The sequence below is a fragment of the Anomalospiza imberbis genome, chromosome 6 (assembly GCF_031753505.1).
Source record: "Anomalospiza imberbis isolate Cuckoo-Finch-1a 21T00152 chromosome 6, ASM3175350v1, whole genome shotgun sequence".
Classification (NCBI taxonomy): domain Eukaryota; kingdom Metazoa; phylum Chordata; class Aves; order Passeriformes; family Viduidae; genus Anomalospiza; species Anomalospiza imberbis.
This window is the reverse complement of record NC_089686.1, coordinates 58,257,661-58,280,595: the sequence shown is the minus strand read 5'-3', so window position 1 is coordinate 58,280,595 and position 22,935 is coordinate 58,257,661. Positions and strand designations below refer to the sequence as shown.

The following is a 22,935-nucleotide window of genomic DNA, read 5'->3' as shown; positions in this document are numbered from 1 at the left end:
GGGGCTGCGGCTCCGCCCGCTCCGCTCCGCCCGGGCCGGGCCCCGCCCGCCGGCGCTGAGCGCGGACGGACCGCGGCCGCGGAGGGACCGCGGGGCCAGCGGGGGAGCCGGGGGCCAGCGGGGGAGCCGGGGGCCAGCGGGGGAGCCGAGGGCCAGCGGGGGAGCCGGGGGCCAGCGGGGGAGCCGGGGGCCAGCGGGATGCGGCGCTGGGCGCTGGTGGCCGCGCTGGTGGCCGCGCTGTGCGTGCCCGCGGCGGGCGGCGGGCGGCGGCGGGCGGCCAGCCTGGGCGAGATGCTGCGGGAGGTGGAGGCGCTGATGGAGGACACGCAGCACAAGCTGCGCAACGCCGTGCAGGAGGTGAGGGGGCGCGGGGGTGGGGGGCTGTCTCCTCCCGTACGTCCCCGGCCGCGCCCCGCATCCCCCGGCGGCCCCAGGGGAGCCGGGAGCGGCCCCGCCGGGAGCGGCCGCGGGCGGAGCCGCGCTCTCGGCGCTCGCCCGGAGCGCGTCCCGGGATGGGCCGGGCCGGCGGGGCAGAGCTGCGGGCCGTCGTCCGGCTGGAGCCCAGAGGGAGGAAGGGACAGTGCGTGGCGAGCGGAGGAGTGGTTGGAAGACTTACGGGATCGTCTTTGTGCGGCGGGAGCTAAGGCGCACGAGGGTATCCTAAGGCAGGATTCAGGGCTGGAAATGTCCTGAAAAATGTGTGGAGAAGCAGCTTGCTTGGGGTGTAATTGCATGTCTTGATCTCAAATTGCTGGCCCAGAATTGCCCAGGACCCATTTCAAAGCCAGAAACTGAGACCAGACCCTAAGCCATTGTCTCATATGGCTGTCAAAACACCTTGTCCCTGCACTCCTGTTTGTGTGCTTTTCATTCTCCTACCTGTTAAGAATCTTCCCTTCAAGTTCTCTTTTCCTCTCATTCAAAAATACTTACTCTACAAAAACCTGTAACAGACAACCTGCTGCAGAAACAAACCTTGGTTTACTTTAATTAAATGATGTCCGATCTTTTGCTGTTCTCCGGAAGGTTTCTGAAATCTGCCGCTGTTATCCACTTCATTTCGCCTGCAAATACAGAGACAAACCATTCTTTACAATGCTGCGAAGATGCTTAAGGGTGCAATCAGAATTTCTGCCTGTTTTTCTGTAGTCAGTTCTGGATTGTTGCCTGTGTGCAGCGCAAAGTGTGAATTGTTTGAGCAGAGTCTTAGGACATAAATAGTTTGAGCTTAGAAAGATTTGCAGCTGTTATTTAAAATAAACAGACAGACCAGAAGGAGAGATTTTGTCTTGGGAAAAATCCTCTTGTTCATCCTGGTTGAACTTTTGGCCTCCTAGCTCTGTAACAGTGGTTGCAAATAAAAGGACAAGATTTATTCTTGCGTGTTTTAAAGATTCACGCCCTTCTTCATCCCACAAAGACAGTAGGAACTGAAATAGAATTAAATTCTGGATGTGTGCACCCTCATTTATAGGGCTGCCTCCGTTCACTTCAAGTGGCTTTTGTTTCTCTCTCTTGCCAGGATATTTTCTCCTCTTTGTCAGGATGGAAAGTCTGCCTGAAGCTCTCAGTGGTTTTCTGTGAAGAGCAGAGAGCTGGGCTCTCACTGACACCAGCCTGTGCAGATACCAAATTGCCAATGGCCTGCCCACTTTTTTCCCTCACAGGGACTGACTTTGGCTTCACCAGCCCAGGGCTCAAGGGTTTAGCTCAGCCCTGTTTTTGTGGCCCATGAAAAGAGCAGCTGCAGGCAGTGTCTGGAGCAGGTAGTGTCTGTCACTGGGGCTTGCACAGGAAGCGTGGCTTGGTCACTTTTGTGACATTTTTGCTAATTTTTAGTTGTTGTTGGTATTTTTTTTTTTTATTTTGGCAGATGGAAGCTGAAGAGGAAGGGGCAAAAAAGCTGTTAGAAGTCAGCTTTGAGGACTTACCTCCCAACTACCATAACGAGTCCAACACAGAATCCAGAGTGGGCAACAGAACTGTTCAGACTCATCAAGAAATTGATAAGGTATGAGAAAACTTGTGTGTGGTGAGCTCTCCATTCTTAAACATATTTTCTTCAAACCTCCCCCGCCCCCCGCCCAGTTTTACGTGTTTATTCACAAAACAATTTGGAGTGTAAATTTTCCTGATGATAATTACTTTGGGGTTTGATTGTATCTTCTGTGCTTGACTAGTCACGGTGTTAAGGACACCTGTCATGAAAGGTTAGTGTGAAATAAGAATATAACAATTTATTTTGAGAAAGGGCCTGCTAAAAATAGGACACAGCTACAGCTATTGCCTGGGGAATGAAAACCCAACCATGTCCTGCTCAGCTGGCTTCTTTACAGTGTCATTTTAAATAGACAAGGAGGTAGCTCACTTTCCCCCTCAGATTAGTTTATTAAGTGACAGTAAAATGGGAAAAAAAGAGGGGGTGGGAGTGGGTTAATTGTTGCAGGATGTAGGACTGAGAGTAAAAAAGGACTAATAAAACCTGTATTTTGTTCTTTTCCGGTGTCAGGTTACAGATAACAAAACTGGATCAACAGTTTTTTCTGAGACAGTTATTACATCCATAAGAGATGGAGAAAACAAAAGGAATCATGTAAGTGAGCACATTTCTTTCCTTTTGAAAATCAAACAAAAACTTTGGGTTCCTTGTTCAGAAGACTGTGACAGAGTTCACCTAACAAAATTCTGGAATGTTTTGAAACACACAAAACTATTGGGGTAAGCAGTCAAAAATGTTTGTGTTTTTTCATTAGTTTAACTTGGGAATATTATGACTTGGAAACAGAGTTCCGGTGTTGTGGTTAATAGCCATGTTTGACTCTTCAATTTGTCTGTCAGATGTAAATGTTAAGTAGCAAAGATAGTTACACAGCCCTTTCCAGTGAGTGTGGACAAATCCTTAGTATCAGTGATCTTGTCTTCCATTAAAAAATCGCTTTATAGATTTTAACAGTTGAAAAGAACCCCAAATCATTTATTTATGAGGAATCTTTGGAACAACATATGGCTCTATTTGCTTTTCAAGCCCAACACACTGATGGACAACTGGTTATGAAATGCCACTTTGAGGAGAAGGGAGAGAAATGGGACAAGAAATCCCCCTCCCCTCAAAAATAGGGTTGTTTAAGGACTCTCAGAGGAGTTTAAAAGATCAAGAATATTCTTTACATGAGTCTTGCAAGCACAGATACATTTGTTAAATATCAGTAGTCACATGAGAAATTCAGCACATACCAATTGGGTATTTTAAAAAATTTGGTTTGCTTTGGTTATAGTCTTACCAAAATGGATTCTTTTTTGTGCTCTTACTAAGACTGGGCTTGCCAGGTTTCCTCTGATAGCTGGCTTCATCTGACTAATAGCTTGTGATTTGATTTACTTCAACATACCGTGGCTTTTTGTACAGTAACTTACCTCCAGTTCTTTCACAGAAGCAACTCTGTAACTTTTTTATAACTGTAATTATGGTATTATTTTATAATGTAATCATGGAAAATTATGTCAGTAGTTCTGATTTTTAAAGGATACAGAACCTGAAATTAGTGCCTCTTTTCTAAGGATTTTCCTCTTGCAAGCTCATGTTTTTATACTGCTATTTAAGCTTGAAAATGGCAAGTAGCAAAATATAGCGCACACACAAGCAACTTTACTTTGTTTCTTTTTACTATTTTGCAGAACTTGTAGCTTAAGTGAAAACTCAAGGCATAAAATAAATTGTAACTATTCTAAACTACAGCTGATTTTATACAAAGTGTTAACATCCTACACAGTACTTTTCAATAATGAGATTATGTGTAAAGAAGACAATCCAAATGTTCGGGTTTTTTTTCCTAGCAAACGTGATCATCATCTTCAAACCCAGTGTACAAAGGCAAACTTTTTAACCTTCTTAGCACTGCAACCCAACACTAGTGATGTTTCATAATGTATTTGGCTTGCCTGTGGTGTCTAATCATTCTCACAGCTGTAAAAATTATTTCTAAATTAACTTTCTCCAGGTTTCCTACAAAGTTCCTTGTAAGCTTCATACATCAAGGTACAGCTGCATTTTCCATCTGGGAAGTTTGCCTCACTGACCAAGCCAGTGCTGCTTGGTCAGAACATTCACGCTGTTCTTAGAGCTCCAGCTGAAGGATCAGAGGGCTGAATACAGATTTTTGTCCAGTTTCATGGTGGCAGCCTCGGTGCAGCTCCGAAGCAAGAGCAGCCAGAGCTGGTCCTGTCAGCTCCTCCTCCCTTACATCCTGCACCCCTTGGTCACCAGCACCCCCCTGCAGGGCTGCTGGAACAGAGCTGCAGTTGTTAATGCTTATTTCCCCCCTCACGCTCATGCTGAACTTTCAGCATGCCCACGGTACAAACACCTTATTTAGAGGTTGCCAGCTTAGAGGAAAAGCAGCCTCCAGATGTACTTGGTCCTTATTTAAGGAGAGCGTGAAATTAATGTGAGTAAGAGATGCCTAACAGGAGTAAATCTTCATTTTAAACATGAAGGAGGACTATGAATCACTTTTGCTATTAGAAGGGCAAAGAAATGCTGTAGGAGTAAAGCAGTTGAGAATTGGAAGATTTGGGTTACGGCAAGGAAAGAAGTGGTGCTGTGGAGAGATCTGTGAAGTAGAAGAAAGATTTTGTCCGAATTAAACGGCGCTGTTGCTTAGATCTGTAAACTTAAGGTAAAAGTGTTGGGAAATGAGTTGCAGAAAACTTTGCATTGGGCCCTTAGGTCACTTCTGTGCGCACAAATTTTCACACCTGAAGTCTTGTGTGACATTGTGACATGTCCTGGTCACTCTCCAGGTCACAGACTTCACAGACCACAGGTGGTGGGAGAGTGATTCCACTGGTTTCATAGGCTCAGTTTATAGGCTTAACTTATCAAAGTTAAGGATTCCCACAGCTCCCGTTCTTTACAAATTTGGTTGGTAGAAGGAAGAATTTTCCAAGCACTGTCACAAACCATGTGCTCTGAAATTTAAACTCTGTGTAATTTATTGCTGCAGTAATTTGTGATAACTGGAACCCGACTCCTCCTCAGTTTACATTTATTGTCTGTGCTGACTTATAAGCCTCTGAAATCACTGAAGATTTTTCATGTAATGTTTTTGGGCTTTGAGAGATGACACTAGAGCCTCACAAGAAGGCAAAGGAGTGTCTGCATTGCAATAATAAATCCACTTATTGGCTGGAAGGAGAAATCCAGCACTAGAGAAGCAGCTTCGTGGAAAACAGGTTGTGCCTGCATTTTAAATCACAGTGCTTGTCCTCCTGAAGCAGGTACCAGAACACACACAAATTGTGCATATAAATAAATACACATAAGCATGTACACGTACATAAAGTGCAGATATTGCAGCAACACGGGGGAGAATCCTCCACTCACAGACTTTTCCTTTCAGACTATTTCTTCCTGGCTGTGCATCACAGCAGCACTCTCAGACTTCTCTTTGTTAGTGATGGCTCCTTTGACAGTGCTTTTGTGGCTACGGGTGTTTTAGCCTCCAGAAGTGGAGTTGGGCTCGTTGCCATTTCTGGCAATGCAGTCCAGTTCCTCAGAGGCACGGCATTGCTGGGAGGCCCTGTGTACGTTCCCAGACTCACATTCACTTTCTCAGATGTCACTGAGGGCTGGCAGTCCCCCCTGTAGATGTCAGGCTTCAATCCAGCAGTCTTCTGTCTTTATAGAGGCCAAACACAGGCAAGAGGTTGCTGGATGGGCATAAAGTCTGTGGAGGGCTTGACATCCATTTGTTCCTGGATTTAAGGCTCAAATACTCTGGAGTCTGCTTCTTCAGGGAGCATTGGGTAGCTTGCAAATTAATAAAGTATTTTCAGTCAAAAGTTCAAGCACAGAGCACAGCAAAAATAAGAGCATTTCCCATATCCTATGAAAATCAAAATCTTTTCTAGCTTGTTGGCTAGGCCTATTTCAGTTGTGACATATTAGCCAAGGGAAAGCAAGGATGAAAAATAAAAGGAATAAAAACTGGTGCTGGTAAGGCTTGCTACAGAAAGATGAGTTGCATTTCTTCTCACTTCCATTCAGAGCAGTATTTTACTCTCTCTTCTATTATAAGCTCTCTCTTCTAATTCAAAGCTAGTGTACCTGAGTTTTTTTCTTGTCTCTAGTAATATGGTAAATAATAAAAAAAAGCAATACCTCTTTTTAGCTAGGTTGTTTTTGTGGGTTTGTTTGTGGTTTTTTTTCTTTTTTTTTTTTTAATTTTAATAGAAGTGTATCTGTTAGCTTTCAATTCTCTTTTTTAAAAGAGATTTTTAATGATGCCTGTTTCTGGGGAGAGTGAACCAGGGAACTGGAAGAATAGAATGCATTTCTCATTTCACTTTGGCACTGTGGAACAGATTCCTTTCTTTTGCTTGCCCCTGGTGGCAGAGGCTGTTGAGGCCAGGGCTGTGCCTCCTCTTTGGTTACACAGCACAGGTCAAAGTTTCTTTGGGGGAGGGTGAGGAGAGGTGCCCTCGGTGTGGCTCTGTGCAGGGTGCCAGGGTGGGAGTGCCTGTGTGCACACCTGTACTGGGGCCACACCTTCTGCAAACACAGCAGCTGCTCTCTCCGGGATTTCAAACACCATCACGTCCTTAAGCAGGAGACCCTGGCATGCCCAGGCCTTCATTTCCATCATGAAGGCTGCTGTTTGCACCCCTGGAGCTCTGGGCAGGGAGGTATCACTGTGAAACAGCTTTTACAAGCTGACCTGGCTTATCTGTACAGACAGAATGGGTGGCATCCCTTTTTAACAGCCTCATTTAAACCTTTTGTCAGCCTTTATTTTTACTCTAGCAGGAAAGTACTAAAAAGAAGGAAAACAGTTCAATTTCCCACTTTTCTAGAGAAAAATAGTGGTTTAAATGGTTGAGCTGCAGCTCTTCAAGATCCCACTTTGCTGCCGATATCCAGAACTGCCAAAGTAACCACTTGGTTCCTCTTTGGCACCTTGTGTGTGATTTCACCAACCATGTTCTCAGCCACATGTACCGGAGCTGCTCTCTTTGAGGCTCATACTGCTCCTAGCAGCGCTCTGTAGAAAGGAAGCTTTGGAAATTGAGAAGGAAGAATCAGTGGAATGGAAATTACAATTTTCCCATCAGCAGCACTGCAGGAGAGGAGTCAGTGGCAGAAATTTGAAAATGCAGCATCTTGGAGTGGACTTCTGCTCCCTAATATGTCAGGCAGGACACTTGTTTTGGGCAGTCTTATATTTGGGTCCAATTTTTTTGTTGCTTTTTTTCACAGAACTTTTAGTCCCTGGTGACTTGCTCTCAACAGCCTTTAACTATCAATAGACACAGTAAGTGCATTCCTGGGTTGAAATCCAGGTCTCTGTCTAGCCAAAAATCACGTAATATCTAAATCTGGTAGGTTTTGTATATTTAATAATTTAATTCCCTGGTACTCTGAGTCTGCTTTTCTGTTAGCTGTCCAGCCTGCTCTGCTCCATTAACCATTGGGCCAGTGCATTCTATTCTGCACAACACCCACCCTTTAGGGAATCCTTGGTGGAGGAGCAGGTAAGGCAAATTGTACTTGCTTTAGAGAGCCATGGCTCTTCAGACAGGCATGGTTAGACATCCTTAACCAATTCTTAATGTTTTACTGAACCCCCTTTTTGGTTCCCTTTTCAGGTTTTGGTCTTGGCAATGTAGAATATGAAGCTTTGGGGCAAGTGCGAATAGTTCATGGGGACAAGTAGCCTGTGTTTGTTAGAGTAGAAAATGATGTGGAAAAGGGTGCAAAGGGAAAGAGGATTTAGCTAAAGATGAGAAGAATTGTTCAATTAACATCCTGAGTTGCTCTTATTAATCTGGAGCGTTTCCAGGCTGTGAATCTTGTTGTAGAGAGGGACTTATTCTTGTATGAAAGGAGTAATGGACTGTGTGCAGTGCTCCTTAGCGATGCAAAGGCTATTAAGAGATTTAATTCAGGTCATGGATGAGAGGATGGCCTTATTGCCAGTCACAGTGTATCTGAACCCAGTGGTTTTGACAGTCATCTGATATTTACTGGGCTATGGCCAAAAAAAAAAAAAAATCTGAATATCAGCCTCAGTGAATGGAAACACCTGCCAGGAGGAGTTTGAAATACAGGTGTCAAGTCTGATTCTGTACAAAGAAACTTCTCTGAGGAGGAAGGTGGGAAATCCCTGTAATTACCAGCCGCCCGACGCACTCCTCAGTGTCCCCATTTTTGTTTGCTAGGCTTGGTCCACCCTGAGCTGGTTTTCTCTCCGAGAAGGCTGTGTGGGAAAGTGTGGGTGCACACAGAGCAGCAGGAGCAGCCAGTGTGCACAGACCTCAGGGGCTGGGGTAAGCCTGCAGGGTGCAGTGCCCACGGTGTGAGCAGTGGGGCTCAGTTCCCACGCGCTCGGGCTGGGGCTCGCTGACCCTGAGCAAACAAGCACTGGCAGCAGCTGCCGGACCTTACCAGGGGCAGGAGAAACAAGGTGCCTTTTGCTGGGAGGTGAGGCAAGCCAGGCAGGTGTTCTGGCTGAAAACACAACAGCCACGGTCAGAGAACACAGATCAGTATAACTTGCAATTTTTTTTTTTTTTTCCTCTTAAATGGTGGCTTAGATTACTAGGCAAGCAAACTGATGGAACAGCAAAAGGGTTACTTCTAATTAAAGGGATCAAATCCTCCTCTTGTTTGTATCAGTGGGAGTCTGAAGCAGTTTAGAAAACTTTAGTAAATTTGCTTGGTTAGTAATGAAAAAAAATACTAGAAGAGTGACTAGGATTCGACTTGTATTTCCTGTTAGTCTAGTGTAGTTTAAGTTGGTTTGTTTTCTGTCGAGTTAGGGAAAAAAAACTATGTAGTACTAATAGATATTCCAAAAGCCTTCGTTAGCAATTCCAGATCCTCATGTGCTTTAATGTGGTATTTCTATTCCATCTGAACCCCAAAGAAAAAGAATATTTTTATCAAGTTGGCTGAAGAGTCACCTCACCGTTTTTCTCTCCCTGGACTACCCTTTGAGTGGCTAAATACTGAAGAGAGAAAGCTCTTCTTGTGATAAATTTCTCCTCACCAAAAATGACCTGTCACTGTAGTACACTGACAGTGCCTAGAGCTGATTCAATGTTCTGGGCATGGTTAGTGAGAGAAGATTGGTAAACCAGTAAGTTCTCCTGAAGGGTACAAAACTCTTTCTTCCAGCCAGCGCTTCACCAGTGTCCATGCACCACTTCTAAAGCTCTCAGCGTTCTTGTTGGTTGTGGGAATAAATCCTGCCTTGTCTGAAGCTTTCCATGTACAGGGAGGAATGAAGCTTCCTGCTTCTCCCTTGCTTGCACGCTGGTTGCCACAACTCCTCTGCCAACAAGCCACAGTAAGGGAGCAGTGTTTACCTTTTTCAAAGGGAGGGTGTTTACCTTTTCCCTGGGTTTGGTTCAGTTTTCCCACTCATAACACGCTGAGTTTGGGGATCCAAGGCTGTGAAATTGTATTTTATAGATCATGTCCAAGTTGTTGGGAGATATAAAAACAAATCACCATGAATGATTTTACTTTCTGCCTCTCCTAGATCAACCATTTATTCTAAGAGAAGTGTTTGGGGTTTTGTTCTCTTTATGGTAACATCCACTCAGAAGAGTGACTCTTTTATGTGGGCCGGTGGCAATTTCGTGATCTAGTGGCATCTGTTAAAAGATCATAGTGTGGATTTTCTTTATTGAAGGTTCATCAGCAGTGTTTCTTTCCTCTTGCCATACACATGCAGCAAATTAATCATGAGAGGAAAAGCTTTAAGGCAAATGAGAATTTTTTTTTTCCACTGGTTTTGATTACGTGACTCAATCCATTGGCTCCAGCATCTGCTTATTTGAGATTTTAGCTGAAACCATGTTATCTAATTAAGCAGCAAGCCTTAGCTGGAAGGTAACAACAGTAGCTAAGGCTTTAGGAAATACAGGCTAGAGCACTGGATGTATTGCTGAGGTTTTTGGTTGTTTTTTTTTTTTTTTAATCTTTTATTTGCATCTGTTACAATCTTGGAATGGTTGTGACGGGTACAGAGGATGCAGATAAATGGGTTAAAGCTGGTTACATGTGTGTTGTCATAGGTAAGGTGGCAGAATTTGCTGTGGCTGGGAGGTTGGCCCAATAACACATTGTTCAATACATGATGAGCCTAAGTCTTACGTAATCTTTGCCTGGACTTGAGCAGGGTTAGAGTCTACAAAATCTGTAGAATGGTACTGGGTTTATACCAGTGAGTAGGAGGAGAGAGAATGAATGTGACTGGTGATTGCTCAGCCTTCTGTGCATTTGTGTAGAGTCAGGAAGAGGTGTGAGATGCTAGCAGTCCAGCTTGATGGCGTCTTGCAGTATGATTTAGTAAGCTAAACCATGGAAATTGAAGAAAAGTGGTGAATTGAAGTTGTTTCTGTTTAGTTTTGTTTCATCAAAGGTTTGGCAAATGTAAGAAAGAAAGCAAAAAAGCTCTACAGAATGGTGGTTTGAAGTGCAATGCCTCGAGAAATGCATTTCTGTGTCAGCTGAGCGGGTCTCAACTTTGTCCTTCCTCCCATGTGATTCACAAAGAGCATTTTGGCTTCTTTTGTGGAGTGAGTGTCTGCCTGGCCTGTGAGGGGCTGAGTTACTGATAGCACTGAGGGATGCCACTCTGGTGACTGCATCAGCTGCCATCTCGTGGGTCTTCACCTCTGCAGCTTACACAGAGAGTCCCCCTCACCTATCCTACCTGTCCTGATCCTCACCTTCATAACAAGTCCCCTTGTCCCTTACAGTCGTATATATTGCAATGCAGCATGTCTGCACTAAAGGTACACAGGGTGTATTCTGGGTCTGTTTACTTGTTATTCTGTATGGAAATGACTCAGACCCTGCTCGTGAATTTATATCATATGAGGAATCCCTCAGACTTCTTCCATTAAAAAGTCCAGGGGGAAAAGCACTATCTTAGGACACGTAGAGAGTTGGACATTGTGGTGTCAGGCAAAGGGGAGCCTTTGTGGTTTCCCTGGGTTCAAGATATCTTACATCTGTCAGCAAGGGAAACACCCTGGTAGGTGTTTGTTTTGGATGTCATACATGGTGGAAATCTGCAATGCATTCATATTCTTATGTTCCTTTTGGAAGGGCAAAAAGAGTGTGCTGAAGACCCTTTTCCATTTCTTTCTCATTTGTGTTTGTTGAGGAAATGGGAATGAATATTCATGAACAGTCATCATCTCATGTTATCGATATCCTCTAGACACATGATTTCAGATGGAGAATTAAATTAAGGGAATAATAAAAGAGGCTCTTTTGTGATCCCAACAAATGCCACAAAGAGGAGGTCTTGACAAAGCTTCAGAGTCAACACCTATGACCCAAAAGCCTATTCCATCCTTTGGCAGACATGGATCTCCTGTTCCCAAAATCCTCGTGTGCTGGAGATGATTTATTTCAGTGCTGTTGCTATAATTCAAACCTCTTCTTCTTCCATCTACAGCTCATGGAAAATAAACTATTCCATTTCTTCCGTAATAAAAGCAGTCTCCTACACTGTCAACTCTGCCATGGGCAAAATCCATTGAATGTGGATCCTTAGCAATGTACTTCTGTTTCAGTATTATTATCTTTGGCTGGCACCTTAAACAGAATTAATAAGTCTGTTGAAACTGTAGACTACCAAAAAAAAGTATATTATAAAGGAACAAAGGCCATAAGATACAGGATTTTAAATCAGTTCAGTGAGGGATGGGGCACAGGTCAACATCTTATTCTCAGTGTGCTACTCTTAATTTAGTGATGAAGATTAGCCAGCAGCTATTAAGTACAGAAATCTTGTTTTCAAAGGCTTTTCTTTTCATCCAGCTGTTTCACATCCTCGCTGTGTACAGCTTGTCTGTGTTGTTTTGCTTTTACAGATTTGCAAAACTGACATAGTTCAGTAGTGAATCACAGAAACTTTTTAGCTGCCAATTGCTGCATTCAGACTCGGCTCCCGGGGAGCATCACTGCCTCAAAGCTGTGTCTTTGTGTGATCGCTGCTACTCACAAATAATGGCACGTCAGAGGTTTGTGGCACAGCCCTACAGTGGTTTCACAACTGCTACTAGAGCTCAGGACATTTGGGAATAAAACCCAGGGTCTCTCAGACCACGAGTGTTTAGACACATCTCCTGGTTATCAAAGATAAAAGAGTTGTTCTCCCATCCACAGATCCACAGGTAGATGCATTTCTCAGGACCATTAATTGCAAACTCATTAGGAAAACTTTATTTATAAACGTGCATCAGTATTTTGACCTCACATATGCATAAATATATATATACACACACACATAGACACAGTCCTTTTCTCCTTTCCTAGTTAGATAGCTCTTAGTTTCCAGACTAAGTTAATTACCTGACAGATATATAATTTGTGAGAGTTTTCTACTAAATTAGAATAGTTCTCATGTGCCCTCTTTGATACCATTGCAAAATAGATTGAAATGAGTATTGGCACTGTGTTTCCTACACGGGAGCATTTGCAGAAGCTGTAGTCCTGCCAAGATCAGGTTATTATTACTGAGGAAAAAAAAGGGTGAGGGAAGAAAACGAAATGGCTGCTTCTGCAGAGTGACCTGCTATTAAATTATTACAAGGCATACAGAGAGATTTTGACCAAGAGTGAACAGAGCATGATCTGAGAGAGTACCTAGGCACTGTTTTTCTCTCTATTACAAAGGCATTTGCCAGGAATTGTTTTTGGCTTTGTTTCTTTGGGTTTTTTGGGGTGTAGTTTCTTCTTTCATTGGAGTCAGTTCCTTGAAGCTGTGGATAAGATTCTATTTAATTTATTTCCTCCTGTGACATTGAGCATTAACTGCATAACAGTCTGATCAGTGACAAGACCGCTGTTAGTGTGGTGGGAATAAGCAGGTGGTGTAGAAAGGGATGCAGTTCTTACACGAGTGGTGAGCAGTTTATTGGGGATCACAGCCTGCCTCAATAATTCCCTTTTTGACAGCATGTTAAGGCTAATGTAGCTGTGTTGTCTTGGGTACCTAAAGCCAAGCTCAAGTGCCTTCAGGCCACTTTCAGTTGTGTCATATAGACATATTTTGCCTCCATTTATATTGTGTCATGTGGAGAACCAGAAAGGAAGTTTTTCCAAATAAAATGTTTCTGGGAAATGGGGGAGAAGGAATCAGATGATATTAGCTCTATGGAGAAGTGCAAGACAAAGCCTAGGGACTTGTTTGCTGTTGTTTATTGGTTTGGAGCTCAGCAGTCACATTCCTGTTGAACAGCCACCCAAAGAGCTGGCTTTCCCCACAGCACTGACCCCCAACACAGCTTGCAGCTCATGTCTGCTCTTCTTAGGACGTCTTTTTTTTTACAGAAGTTCCTAATTTTATGAGTGTTGTGTGCTTGGCAGGACAGCAGTGAGAGACTTGCACTGCTGGAAAGTATTACAGAGGTTTTGAGGTATTTCAAGGCAAATTAATGCATATCTCATTAATGACAAATGCATTACGTGCCCTGTCTAGACAACTGAGAGATTAGGAACTGGAATGCTACTACTGCATTTCAAATTAAGGCAGTAGTTTCCATAAAACAATATTCCATTCTATGTAATTGTGCTTTTTTTTAAAAAATACATGTAGGATATAAACCAGGTTTTATGCTTCTTTTTTTTTTCCTTACTACTCAGCAGTTTTTGCCATCTGCTGCAGTAATGGAGAGCAGCCCTGCGTGAAACAACTTGCAGAAATTGAAACAAAACCTAGAAGAGGATTTGTAAACACAGAAATGTTAACTCTTGGAAGGACTCATTGCTGAGAGATGTCAGTTCCAGTGTGAACATGGCACTGCAGCCACAGCTGGAATTGTTGTTGTCTCACAGATGCAGTTGGGTGAGCTCTGGCACTGTTTGGGAAGGATCTGTAGCTGTGGTTTATGGAGGCTAACACTGAGTTTTACCTGAGTTACAGGTTTTTGAAAAGGGGATTGCTTTGTATGTGGAGTTTTTAATAAATGTGTAAAGGGGCTTTTGTTCAGAGAAACTTTTGAAAGACAGTTGTCCCAAAATACAGTGAGAGGTGCTCCCATGCATTTCCAAGGTTATTGCTAGAACTCATTTTCTAATTGTCATACCAATGGCTCTAGTGGCATTGTTTCCTGTGCTGTGTTTCTGCTGGCAGAACTTCCTCACCTCTCCAAAATCACTGATTTTTGCCTCTATACTTCATGGCTCGGGAGCCTGAAATGCATAGAGGGTTAGGAATGAACACTTTGGAAGGGCTGGTTTGGCTTACTAGCTGTGCAGAAAACAATCCTGCCTCTCCCCTCAGCACCTGCAGGAGTTTATAGGCACAAACTTTACCTGGATCACAATAAGCCAGCAAACTGGGCAATGTAGATTACCCAGGGAGGGGAAAAGGGGTTCTCTGGCTTGAATCTCACTGTTCCCATGCCAAAGAACCACAGAAACGTTGTATATTAAGTCGTGGCTGTTCCTTCCTCTGCTTTCTTGGGTTCTAAACTGAAGAGTAAAGATCCCAGGAGAGAAACTCACACTCAAGACAGTCCCTGACAAATATTGGCTGAAGATATGAGTGGTGAAGAGTTTTTCGTAAAGTTGTCTTTGAAGAAGAACTTTCTGAGAATGTGGAGGCAGGGTGAGTGTGAGTGGAAAGAGGGAATGGATAAATCAAATGCCAGTTGTGAATTTAAAATTAGTGAGTCCATTTTGAAGGTTAGACATCATCAGAATATTTTTTAGTCTACCATTAGGGTTTTAATTAAGGATTAAGGGGGAAAAGATCAAAGCAAAATGAGTGTTATTTCAGTGCATACTGTATGACAGCAAAACAGCATTAAAAATACTGCCATAGTGAGGTACAGAAAGCAGATGAACACTGCCAAAGACAGTGGGTTTCTGTATGAGAGCGGGTTAACTCTGGCCTTGTTGTTCTGCTTTCATAACTTGAAATGAGAAGTTCTTGGCTTGTCCCTGTTCATCCTCCTGGGAGTGCTGTGTGGGCAGAGGTGGCGTGGCCCACATCGGGGTGGGATGGGCGCAGTCTGGCCCAGCGTGCGGAACTGCCGGCAGCGCCTCCAGCCCAGCGCGCGCTGCGGGCTGCAGGCTGGCTCATCACACCAAGCACAGCTCTCCTCTCCTCTCTTTTGTGCAAAGGCCTGAGGGAGAGAGTGCTCCTGTCAAAGCTTGTCCCACCAGCTCTGACCTGCACAGTCCTGCCCCAGCTGTTACAGTGTCAGGGAGCTGCCACGTTCAGCTGTCACCAGCATCACTCACTGCTTTTTTTTCAAATAAAATGGAGACTAACCATTCTTTAGGAAAGTAATAATCTTTGACATAATCTACCGAAGACAAGAAACCTGAAGTTTCTTTCAGCAGCAGTTGTTTCAGCAGACTTAGGAACCTTTTCCACGATTTTATTTTTTTTGTAGGTTTTTTTTTTTTTTTTTCTGTTGGCTTTGGAACAGATCCTAATGCCCAAATAGCTTCCAGGTGCTGCAGGATATTCACTGCAGAGCACAATATTATAATAAGAGTCCATAGGATGCTGAGCGTGTCCTTGCAGGTACATGGCATGGGATTCTCCATCCTGGCCTCTGTTGTTGATGGGTTCTAGTACACCCATTAATAAATAGGCAGTGCTGCTTTCACTCTGTATTACTCCCAAACAGCCTATTCCTATGCCACAGCATTAACTGTTACTGCATCAAAATGGATTTCAGAGAGATGTACATCATTATCAGTGTGGCTAATTCTGGCTGTAAGTTACCTGCCCAACCTGTATGTTCTGCTGCACATCAGAATCCAGCACTCCCTCTCCACAGTCTACCCAGTTGCTCCTGCAATGCCAAAATATTCTGAGAGATAATTTAGTTTGCACAATTCCAGGAAAAAATGGATTGTTGAGAATCTGCTGCAGCTGATGAAGGTGTTCAGATTTACTCCTTGTCCAGCAACTATTCTATCTAAAGGTAGCTGAATTAGAAAAAGTCTGTTGCCTGATTAAATAAAGAAAAATAAACAATTAAAAAAATATATGGTTACATATCTGCATGTAAGCACAACTGCGTTCAGCATTAACTATGGGTGTCTGTGTGAGGTAAATTGGTGTGGAATGTGGCACACAATTTCACAGAGCACATATGAAGGGAAGCCTTTGCCATGCCAGGAAAGAAAACCACAAAGGGATTTTTTTTCCCCTGACTGGAAACTCTCATAAAACTGAGCGTCTGAACTGGTGGGACACAATTCAGTAAGAGGAAAAATTTTTTTTGGTGTGGGACTCATTAATTCAGGAGAAAGCAGCAACTGGAGAATTGCAGCTTTGGTGTTAGGTGGTTTTAGAACTAGAGTTATTCCATGAGCTTAAAGCAATCATGGTGAGATTTCTCCTTTGTGGAGAAGGACAGTTGGAAAACCTGACTACAGCGAGACCTGGCTTTTTGCCTGAAAGGGGATGGAACAGGGGTGAAACAGTGCAGTCTGTTCTGGGTATGGTTTATACAGGCATTCATAAAAGCAGCTGACAAAGCTACAAACTGAAAGTTGGCCTAGAAGAGTGTAGCTGCTGAAGAGAAGAGGCTGGCTGCTCACTTGGAGCCACAAAACCTCCAACATACTGCATAACATTTGGATATTTGGATTTTGATCCACCTGATTATGTAGCAACAGAAAACAACAACAAAAAAAAAAAAAAAGCAGAACACACCCAGTACTGGGATAATGAAGTTGAAAAACATTGCAATAATTTATAGCAGCCTAGGCCTGGTTATACTAATTCCTTAAAACAGCTAAAATGACTTCTTCTGGATTACAAACACATAGCGTGAATGTTGAGTTGTGGACTGGAAAAGAGTCAGGCCCCAGACTGTGTTTAGCTTCTGTTCTGTATTCTGAGTAATCGAACAGTCTCAAGCTGTGTCAAGGGAAATATAGGTTGGATATTAGGAAAAAGTTTTTGACAGAAAGAGTGATAAAGTTCTGGAATGGTCTGCCCAGGGAGGTGGTGGAATCACCATCCCTGGATGTGTTTAAAAACAGACTGGATGGGGCACTCGGTGCCATGGTTTAGTTGAGGTGTTGGGGCATGGGTTGGACTCGATGATCTTGAAGGTCTCTTCCAACCCAGTGATTCTGTGAATTTGCACATAAATGAACATAGTGAACTGTTGGAAAACATCTGAGGTGGCCAGAATGGCTAAGTTAGACAAGGCTGATTCCTGCAGAGCAGCCTTGCCTCACACAGGGCAAGAACCCCCCAGAAGGCTGAATTTGGAAGAGATCTGAAGAAAACAAGAAGCTTAGTGGGGACTTTCAATAGAGAAAGATGCACAGATGATTTGCTCCAGCAAGTGAGATGAGTGTCTGCCAAAGAGCAGTCAAGTGCTTACTTCAGAGAATTCAGGGATTTTTATGTAATCCCTTTTCCTTTTTTTCCTTTTTCCTTTCCACTAAAAATGGTAAAAGCCAGTGCTGGACAGGTCACAAACAGGTGACTCAGAACAGTGCTATGAGTTATTCTTCTGTTGACTAAATTGTTTCCAGCCTGGAGGAAAAAAAAAAAATAGAGAAGAGGGTTAATCACACAATTTTTGAGAGGTAACCATTAGATGGGAAAACATCCCCTCCCTGTGAACCAGACACGAGGGTGCAAAAATATATCACTCCCACTCTCTGTGTTCTCCTCACTACCACGGGCTCAGGAAGTGAAGCCACCCAGCCATTTGAGGCCAGAGGATTTAGATAAGCCAGGGAGAGGGCACTGGTCTGTTACAGAACTGTGACTGAGCGAAAAGCCCCAGCAGGCTTTTTGTCTTGGTTCCCAAATAAGAAATATAATCAATGAAAAGCTGCTGGTATTTCAAGGAGAGGCATGAATTTTGGTAAATCACGCTTTTATCCTTTCCTCCAGGAGTGTATCATTGACGAAGACTGTGAACCAGGGAGATATTGCCAGTTCTCCGCCTTTGAATACAAATGTCAGCTCTGCAAGCCCCAGCACACAGTAAGTCCTGAATGAGATGGGATTTCATGTGATCTTTAGAAGCTCAGTAAGTGTATGTAGTGACAGGATAAGAGGGGATGGCTTTAAATTGAAAAGAGAGTAGGGTTAGATGGGATATTGGGATATAGATGGGATACAGGGTGCCCAGAGAAGCTCTGGCTGCCCCTGGATCCCTGGCGGTGTCCAAGACGGGGTTGGATGGGGTGCTGCTACTCTACCGTGGAGGTTCCTATCTGGCAATAGTTCTGTGTGTGCTTCAACTGAGAAATGAAGCAGTTCTACTCAAACAGTGGGAATAGGACATATATTTAAAGTACACGTTGCTGTCTTCAGGCCCAGGGCCCAATTCTGAGTGTTGCTGTGTGTGTTAACATGCGCTGAGCGCTGAAGTGCCAGTTTTGTCCTGTGCCTTTGCCCTTGGCAGCCCTGCTCACGGGATGTGGAGTGCTGTGGGGAGCAGCTCTGCGTGTGGGGCCAGTGCAGGAGATCCGCTTCCAGAGGGGAGAACGGCACCATCTGTGAGAACCAGCACGACTGCAACCCTGGGACGTGCTGTGCTTTTCACAAAGGTACGCAGGGCTTTATCCTGTTCATCTCAGCATGCAGGAGCATTGATATTTGGCTCTTTTTAGCCCAGGGGAAGTGGTTAAATCTCTACAGAATCAGCAGGTTGTTCTCCCTTGGCCTGTGGAATGCACTGGGTTAACTCCATTAGAAAACTTTGATAGAATTAGGAGTGAGAAACAGTCTGATGGGGTACATGCTGGTGAAAGCAAAGCCTGTTGCACACTAGAGATGAGACCAGCAGCAGAAACACAAAAATGTACATTTCTAAAGGGGAGTACTATTTCAAATTTACACACAATAGAGCAAAAATGATAGAATTTCAAATGTGCAGAAGAAATTAATGAGCTGGCTGAAAGTGCCTTCTCCTTCCTCTCAGCAAGCAGCCCATCAGAATCAGGCTGCAGATAGATTTTATACTCCAAGGTTCATGTGAGCCTTCCAGGGCATCACACCATGCAGTGGTGACCAGGCAGCCAAGAGACACAGAGGAATGATGTCCCAGATTATGCTGTCAGTCCACATGGGAATGTGAAACTTGATTTACAGAAAGGAGCACCGAGGAGAAGGTCTCGGGCCTGAAATCAATCCCCAATCCTGTTTGGCTGGGGTCCAGTTTCTTCTACTCTTTTATACCCACCAGCTCCTCACTGCATTTATCACAGTTCACCTTCTTTTAGTAGTGACAGGACACAATTCCAGCCAGCTCCCTACACCAGGTACATAGTTCCCTAGCTTTTTTCCTTGCTGTGAGCCAGAGCAGACCTTGTACTGATGGTTGGGCCTGTGCCCCTCTCAGCCTGCTGGTGGATCAGGCTGCAGGGCATTCCGTGAAAACGAAGGAGAAAGCTCCAGCACCATTTATAAGTGAAGAGGAACTGCTCAGCTTCCCCATGTTGATGTTGAGCATTGCAATGTGGATCTTCAATGCTAAGTAAGTTCAGTTAAGAAGGAACAAGATATATAGTTATTGAGAAAATTTTATATATATGTGTATATATATATATATATATATTTCAATAGGTAAGAACATTGATGAATATTGATAGAATACTCTTGTTAGAACATAAAATAGTGCTATTGCTTAACAGCAATGAATTTTTATTCTCTATGGCTGTCTGCTTTAGCAGGGCTTTAGGTTTTTTCAGGTTAGGTCTAACCTCAAGGTCTTTCTCCATCACTAGAATATTGCAAATGATTGTCCAAATAAAGATGTGTATTTTTATATAAAACTACAGTAAACTGTGGAGTATTGTCTGCTCAGTATATAATGTTTTGAAACTGGGAACTGATAGGTCATGTACATTAAAGCACGTGTCTGTGCATACACACACATATATGTGTTTTTTGACCAAATCTGATTTAAAAACTGAGAGTTTGAATTCTTCTCATATTTCATCCTGCCATATGAGGTGACTGAAGACAAGAGGAAGAAGGGAGGTTTTCTAGGAATATCTGGAAGAGCTGAATTCCAGACTGAGACTGGGAGTTACTGACACGAGGAAACCCAAAGGACACGGACTTCTTAAATAATTTCTTGCACAGGCTGAAATTCAGCCCTGTGTAGCAATAAGGGTGCCAAGCCCCAGATGCCACCAGACAGCTTTGCCCACAGCAGAACTGATAAAGTAAATTAAATGTCTGAGTTGAAGTTCTTGTAACCTCATTAGTTTCTGAACAATTGCTCTGTATTTGCAGCCTCTGCAAAGAAATAGCAGAAAAAAAGTTTAAGATACAGAGGTATGTCTCTATTCAGATTTCAAACCACTAATGCTACTCATTGCAAAGGATTCCCTGTAATGTTAGTTTTCTTGGGATTAGAAGAGTTTGGAATCTCCAAGGATTGGAGCTGTACTGCCTTGACAGCAGTCTCTGAGTCAAGCTGATCTTGCTCATTAGGGATGAACTTCAAATGTCTTACTCCCACCTACTGGAAAAAACATGGTTATGGCTCCCTGTCACGTAAGGGAACTTAAAAAGAGATCGAGCCCGTCTTTTTATATCTTGCATACAGAATTGAACATGGGGGTCACCCCAGTTTAGCAGACAGCTAAGGACTTCTCCTAAAATGCCTTTCCCTTGGCCTGCAGAGCTTCTGTTTCCTGTGTGCACACCCTTACCTGAGGAAGGTGAGCCTTGCCATGATCCTTCAAACAGACTTCTCAACCTCATCACCTGGGACATGGAGCCTGATGGAGTGCTGGAGCAGTGCCCCTGTGCAAGTGGCTTGAGCTGCCAGCCTCAGAGGTAGGGACCAAAGCTGGGCAAACAAGTTGCTTGGGACTTCTGAGAGGTCTACTTATGTGGTAAATAGCTACAGAACTCGCAGATTCTGCCTCACTAGAAAAGGTTTTGACAGTTTTTCTCACCAGTAGCATTGAAACGTTTTGCTTTGTCCCACACAGATGTGCCTAATTGAGTTCGGCAACACATTAATCCAGTGTGAATTAAGGGTGTGAATTAATGAGGCTGGCACTGCTTTTTAATCAGTCAGTGCTACCAGCTGTTGAATGCATCATTCCAATTCCATTCTCTGCATACAGTCCCTGTCCACCAACTCTGTATGTGAGACTGGGCTTCTGTCAGATTGTTGCTTGGTTTAGAATGTAAGATATGTTAAAGGAATTCTAATAGAAACTTTTCATAGGTCATGCCTTTAATATTTCTTTAAAAGGAGTTATTTGTGTCATCAGCAATTTCGCTGGCAGAAAGTGAGATCATTTCAGTTTTGCTGAAAGCATTTTTAGAAAACTAATGTTTTCTATGAAATAAACTCTCCCAAGTTTTCTCCTACACTTCCAGCATCGTATTAACTTCCAACAAGACATGGCTGGGATAGAGATGCAGATTAATACTTCTGTGTCCAAGTCTTTCTATGTTTTTTCATGCTTGAAAAGGAATTGGGTAACATTTTGTTTCATAAATGCCATCTAAGGAAGCAAGCAGAGCTGATCCCATCCTATCAGCACCAAAATTTTTGTTAATGTGCCATTAACCTCAGGGAAGGTCTGTCAGCAAATGTCAGGTCTAGTAAGAACAACGTTTCAGATGAGGATACAGAAGCACAGAAATTATTTGAGCCGTGAATATAGCTGAACTGTCCAGAAGTTTCTATCTGAATTTGAAGATTCAAGTAACTTTTTTGTTACCTGTTTATTTTGAGGGCCTCTGCTCTTGTTTACCAGGATCAAACATTTTGTGCTGTTAGGATCTCTGTATGTGGAAATCATGTTTATAACTCACCAGCTGTCAAGCATGTAGGAATCAGGTGCTTGTGAAGTCAGCTAGGGTAGATCCACTGTGCATTTAACATGTTTTCATATGGGGAGGGAATGGAGAATTTCACAGACTAGCAGAAGAACACAAAATGATGTACTGTGTGACCAGGTGTGCCTTTTCCCAACAGCCACAGGACTACATCTGTGTGTCAGCTGTCTGCCAATGAAACGCAGCACACTGAGAAAGAAGATCCCTTAATCATGGATGAGATGCCCTTTCTCAGCTTGATCCCTCAAGATCTCCTCTCCGATTATGAGGAAAGCAGTGTCATCCAGGAAGTGCGTAGAGAATTAGAAAGCCTGGAGGACCAAGCAGGTTTGAAGCCTGAGCCCGAGTCAGCTCAGGAGCTGGTTTTGGGAGATGAAATCTAAAGCCCAAAGCACCAGTTTAGTTAGTTGTTTTTAGATATTTTGTTTAGTGTCTTGCTTGTATGAACACCCTGAACACCCACTACTGGATAGAAGTGCAATAAACAAGGTCTTCAAGGAGCATCCTTCTCTGTGCACCAAACCTGCATGTCCCTGTGGAATTCATGCTGCTGTGGAATTCATTAAATCCCCGTCTTCAAACCTTCTGCCAAATGGGAACCACAGGAGTGCTCTTCTGGATTTGTATTTTCCTCTTGTATGTCAGAAATAAACTTCTTAGTACTTGTACTCATTAAAAAATACACACAAGCATAAATCATTTTAAGTTACTAGAAACTATAGAACTGATCTTTGAGTACGGATGTTCAGAGTTGTTTTATTTCTCTAGGGAAAGAACCATTTACTCCGACACTGTTGCAGTCATAAATTTTAAGGAATTTTAAAAGGAATTTTTTTTTTTTCTTTAGAAATGTTTTGTGTTTTTAATACACCTCATAGGCATAAATCTGTGCATGTTACAAGATGTGATTATTTTTACCATCTTAAAAGGTCATTGATTTAAAAAATCAATAGCAAGCTAAGTGTAAAATCTGACCCCCCCAAACTCCCCAGCTACCAGTTTGCTACCATGGCTCCTCCACCATTAATGGTTTTCTGATAGATTTCACCATCTGTTGTTGCACATGGTAAAATAAGATGTGAGGTTCCAGCCAAGTAACTTTTCA

General features: G+C 43.3%; 1 protein-coding gene across 1 annotated transcript; it reads left to right on the top strand.

The window, feature by feature from the left end:
• The first annotated feature begins 82 nt into the window (after positions 1–82).
• On the top strand, positions 83–22,546 carry DKK3 (dickkopf WNT signaling pathway inhibitor 3). The gene is made up of 7 exons (XM_068194659.1): positions 83–357; positions 1,874–2,011; positions 2,510–2,593; positions 17,907–17,999; positions 18,424–18,568; positions 20,654–20,810; positions 21,970–22,546. Exons 1-7 carry the CDS (start codon positions 199–201, stop codon positions 22,211–22,213), a joined length of 1,020 nt encoding a protein of 339 aa, XP_068050760.1. The 5' UTR covers positions 83–198; the 3' UTR covers positions 22,214–22,546.
• The last annotated feature ends 389 nt before the right edge of the window (positions 22,547–22,935 follow it).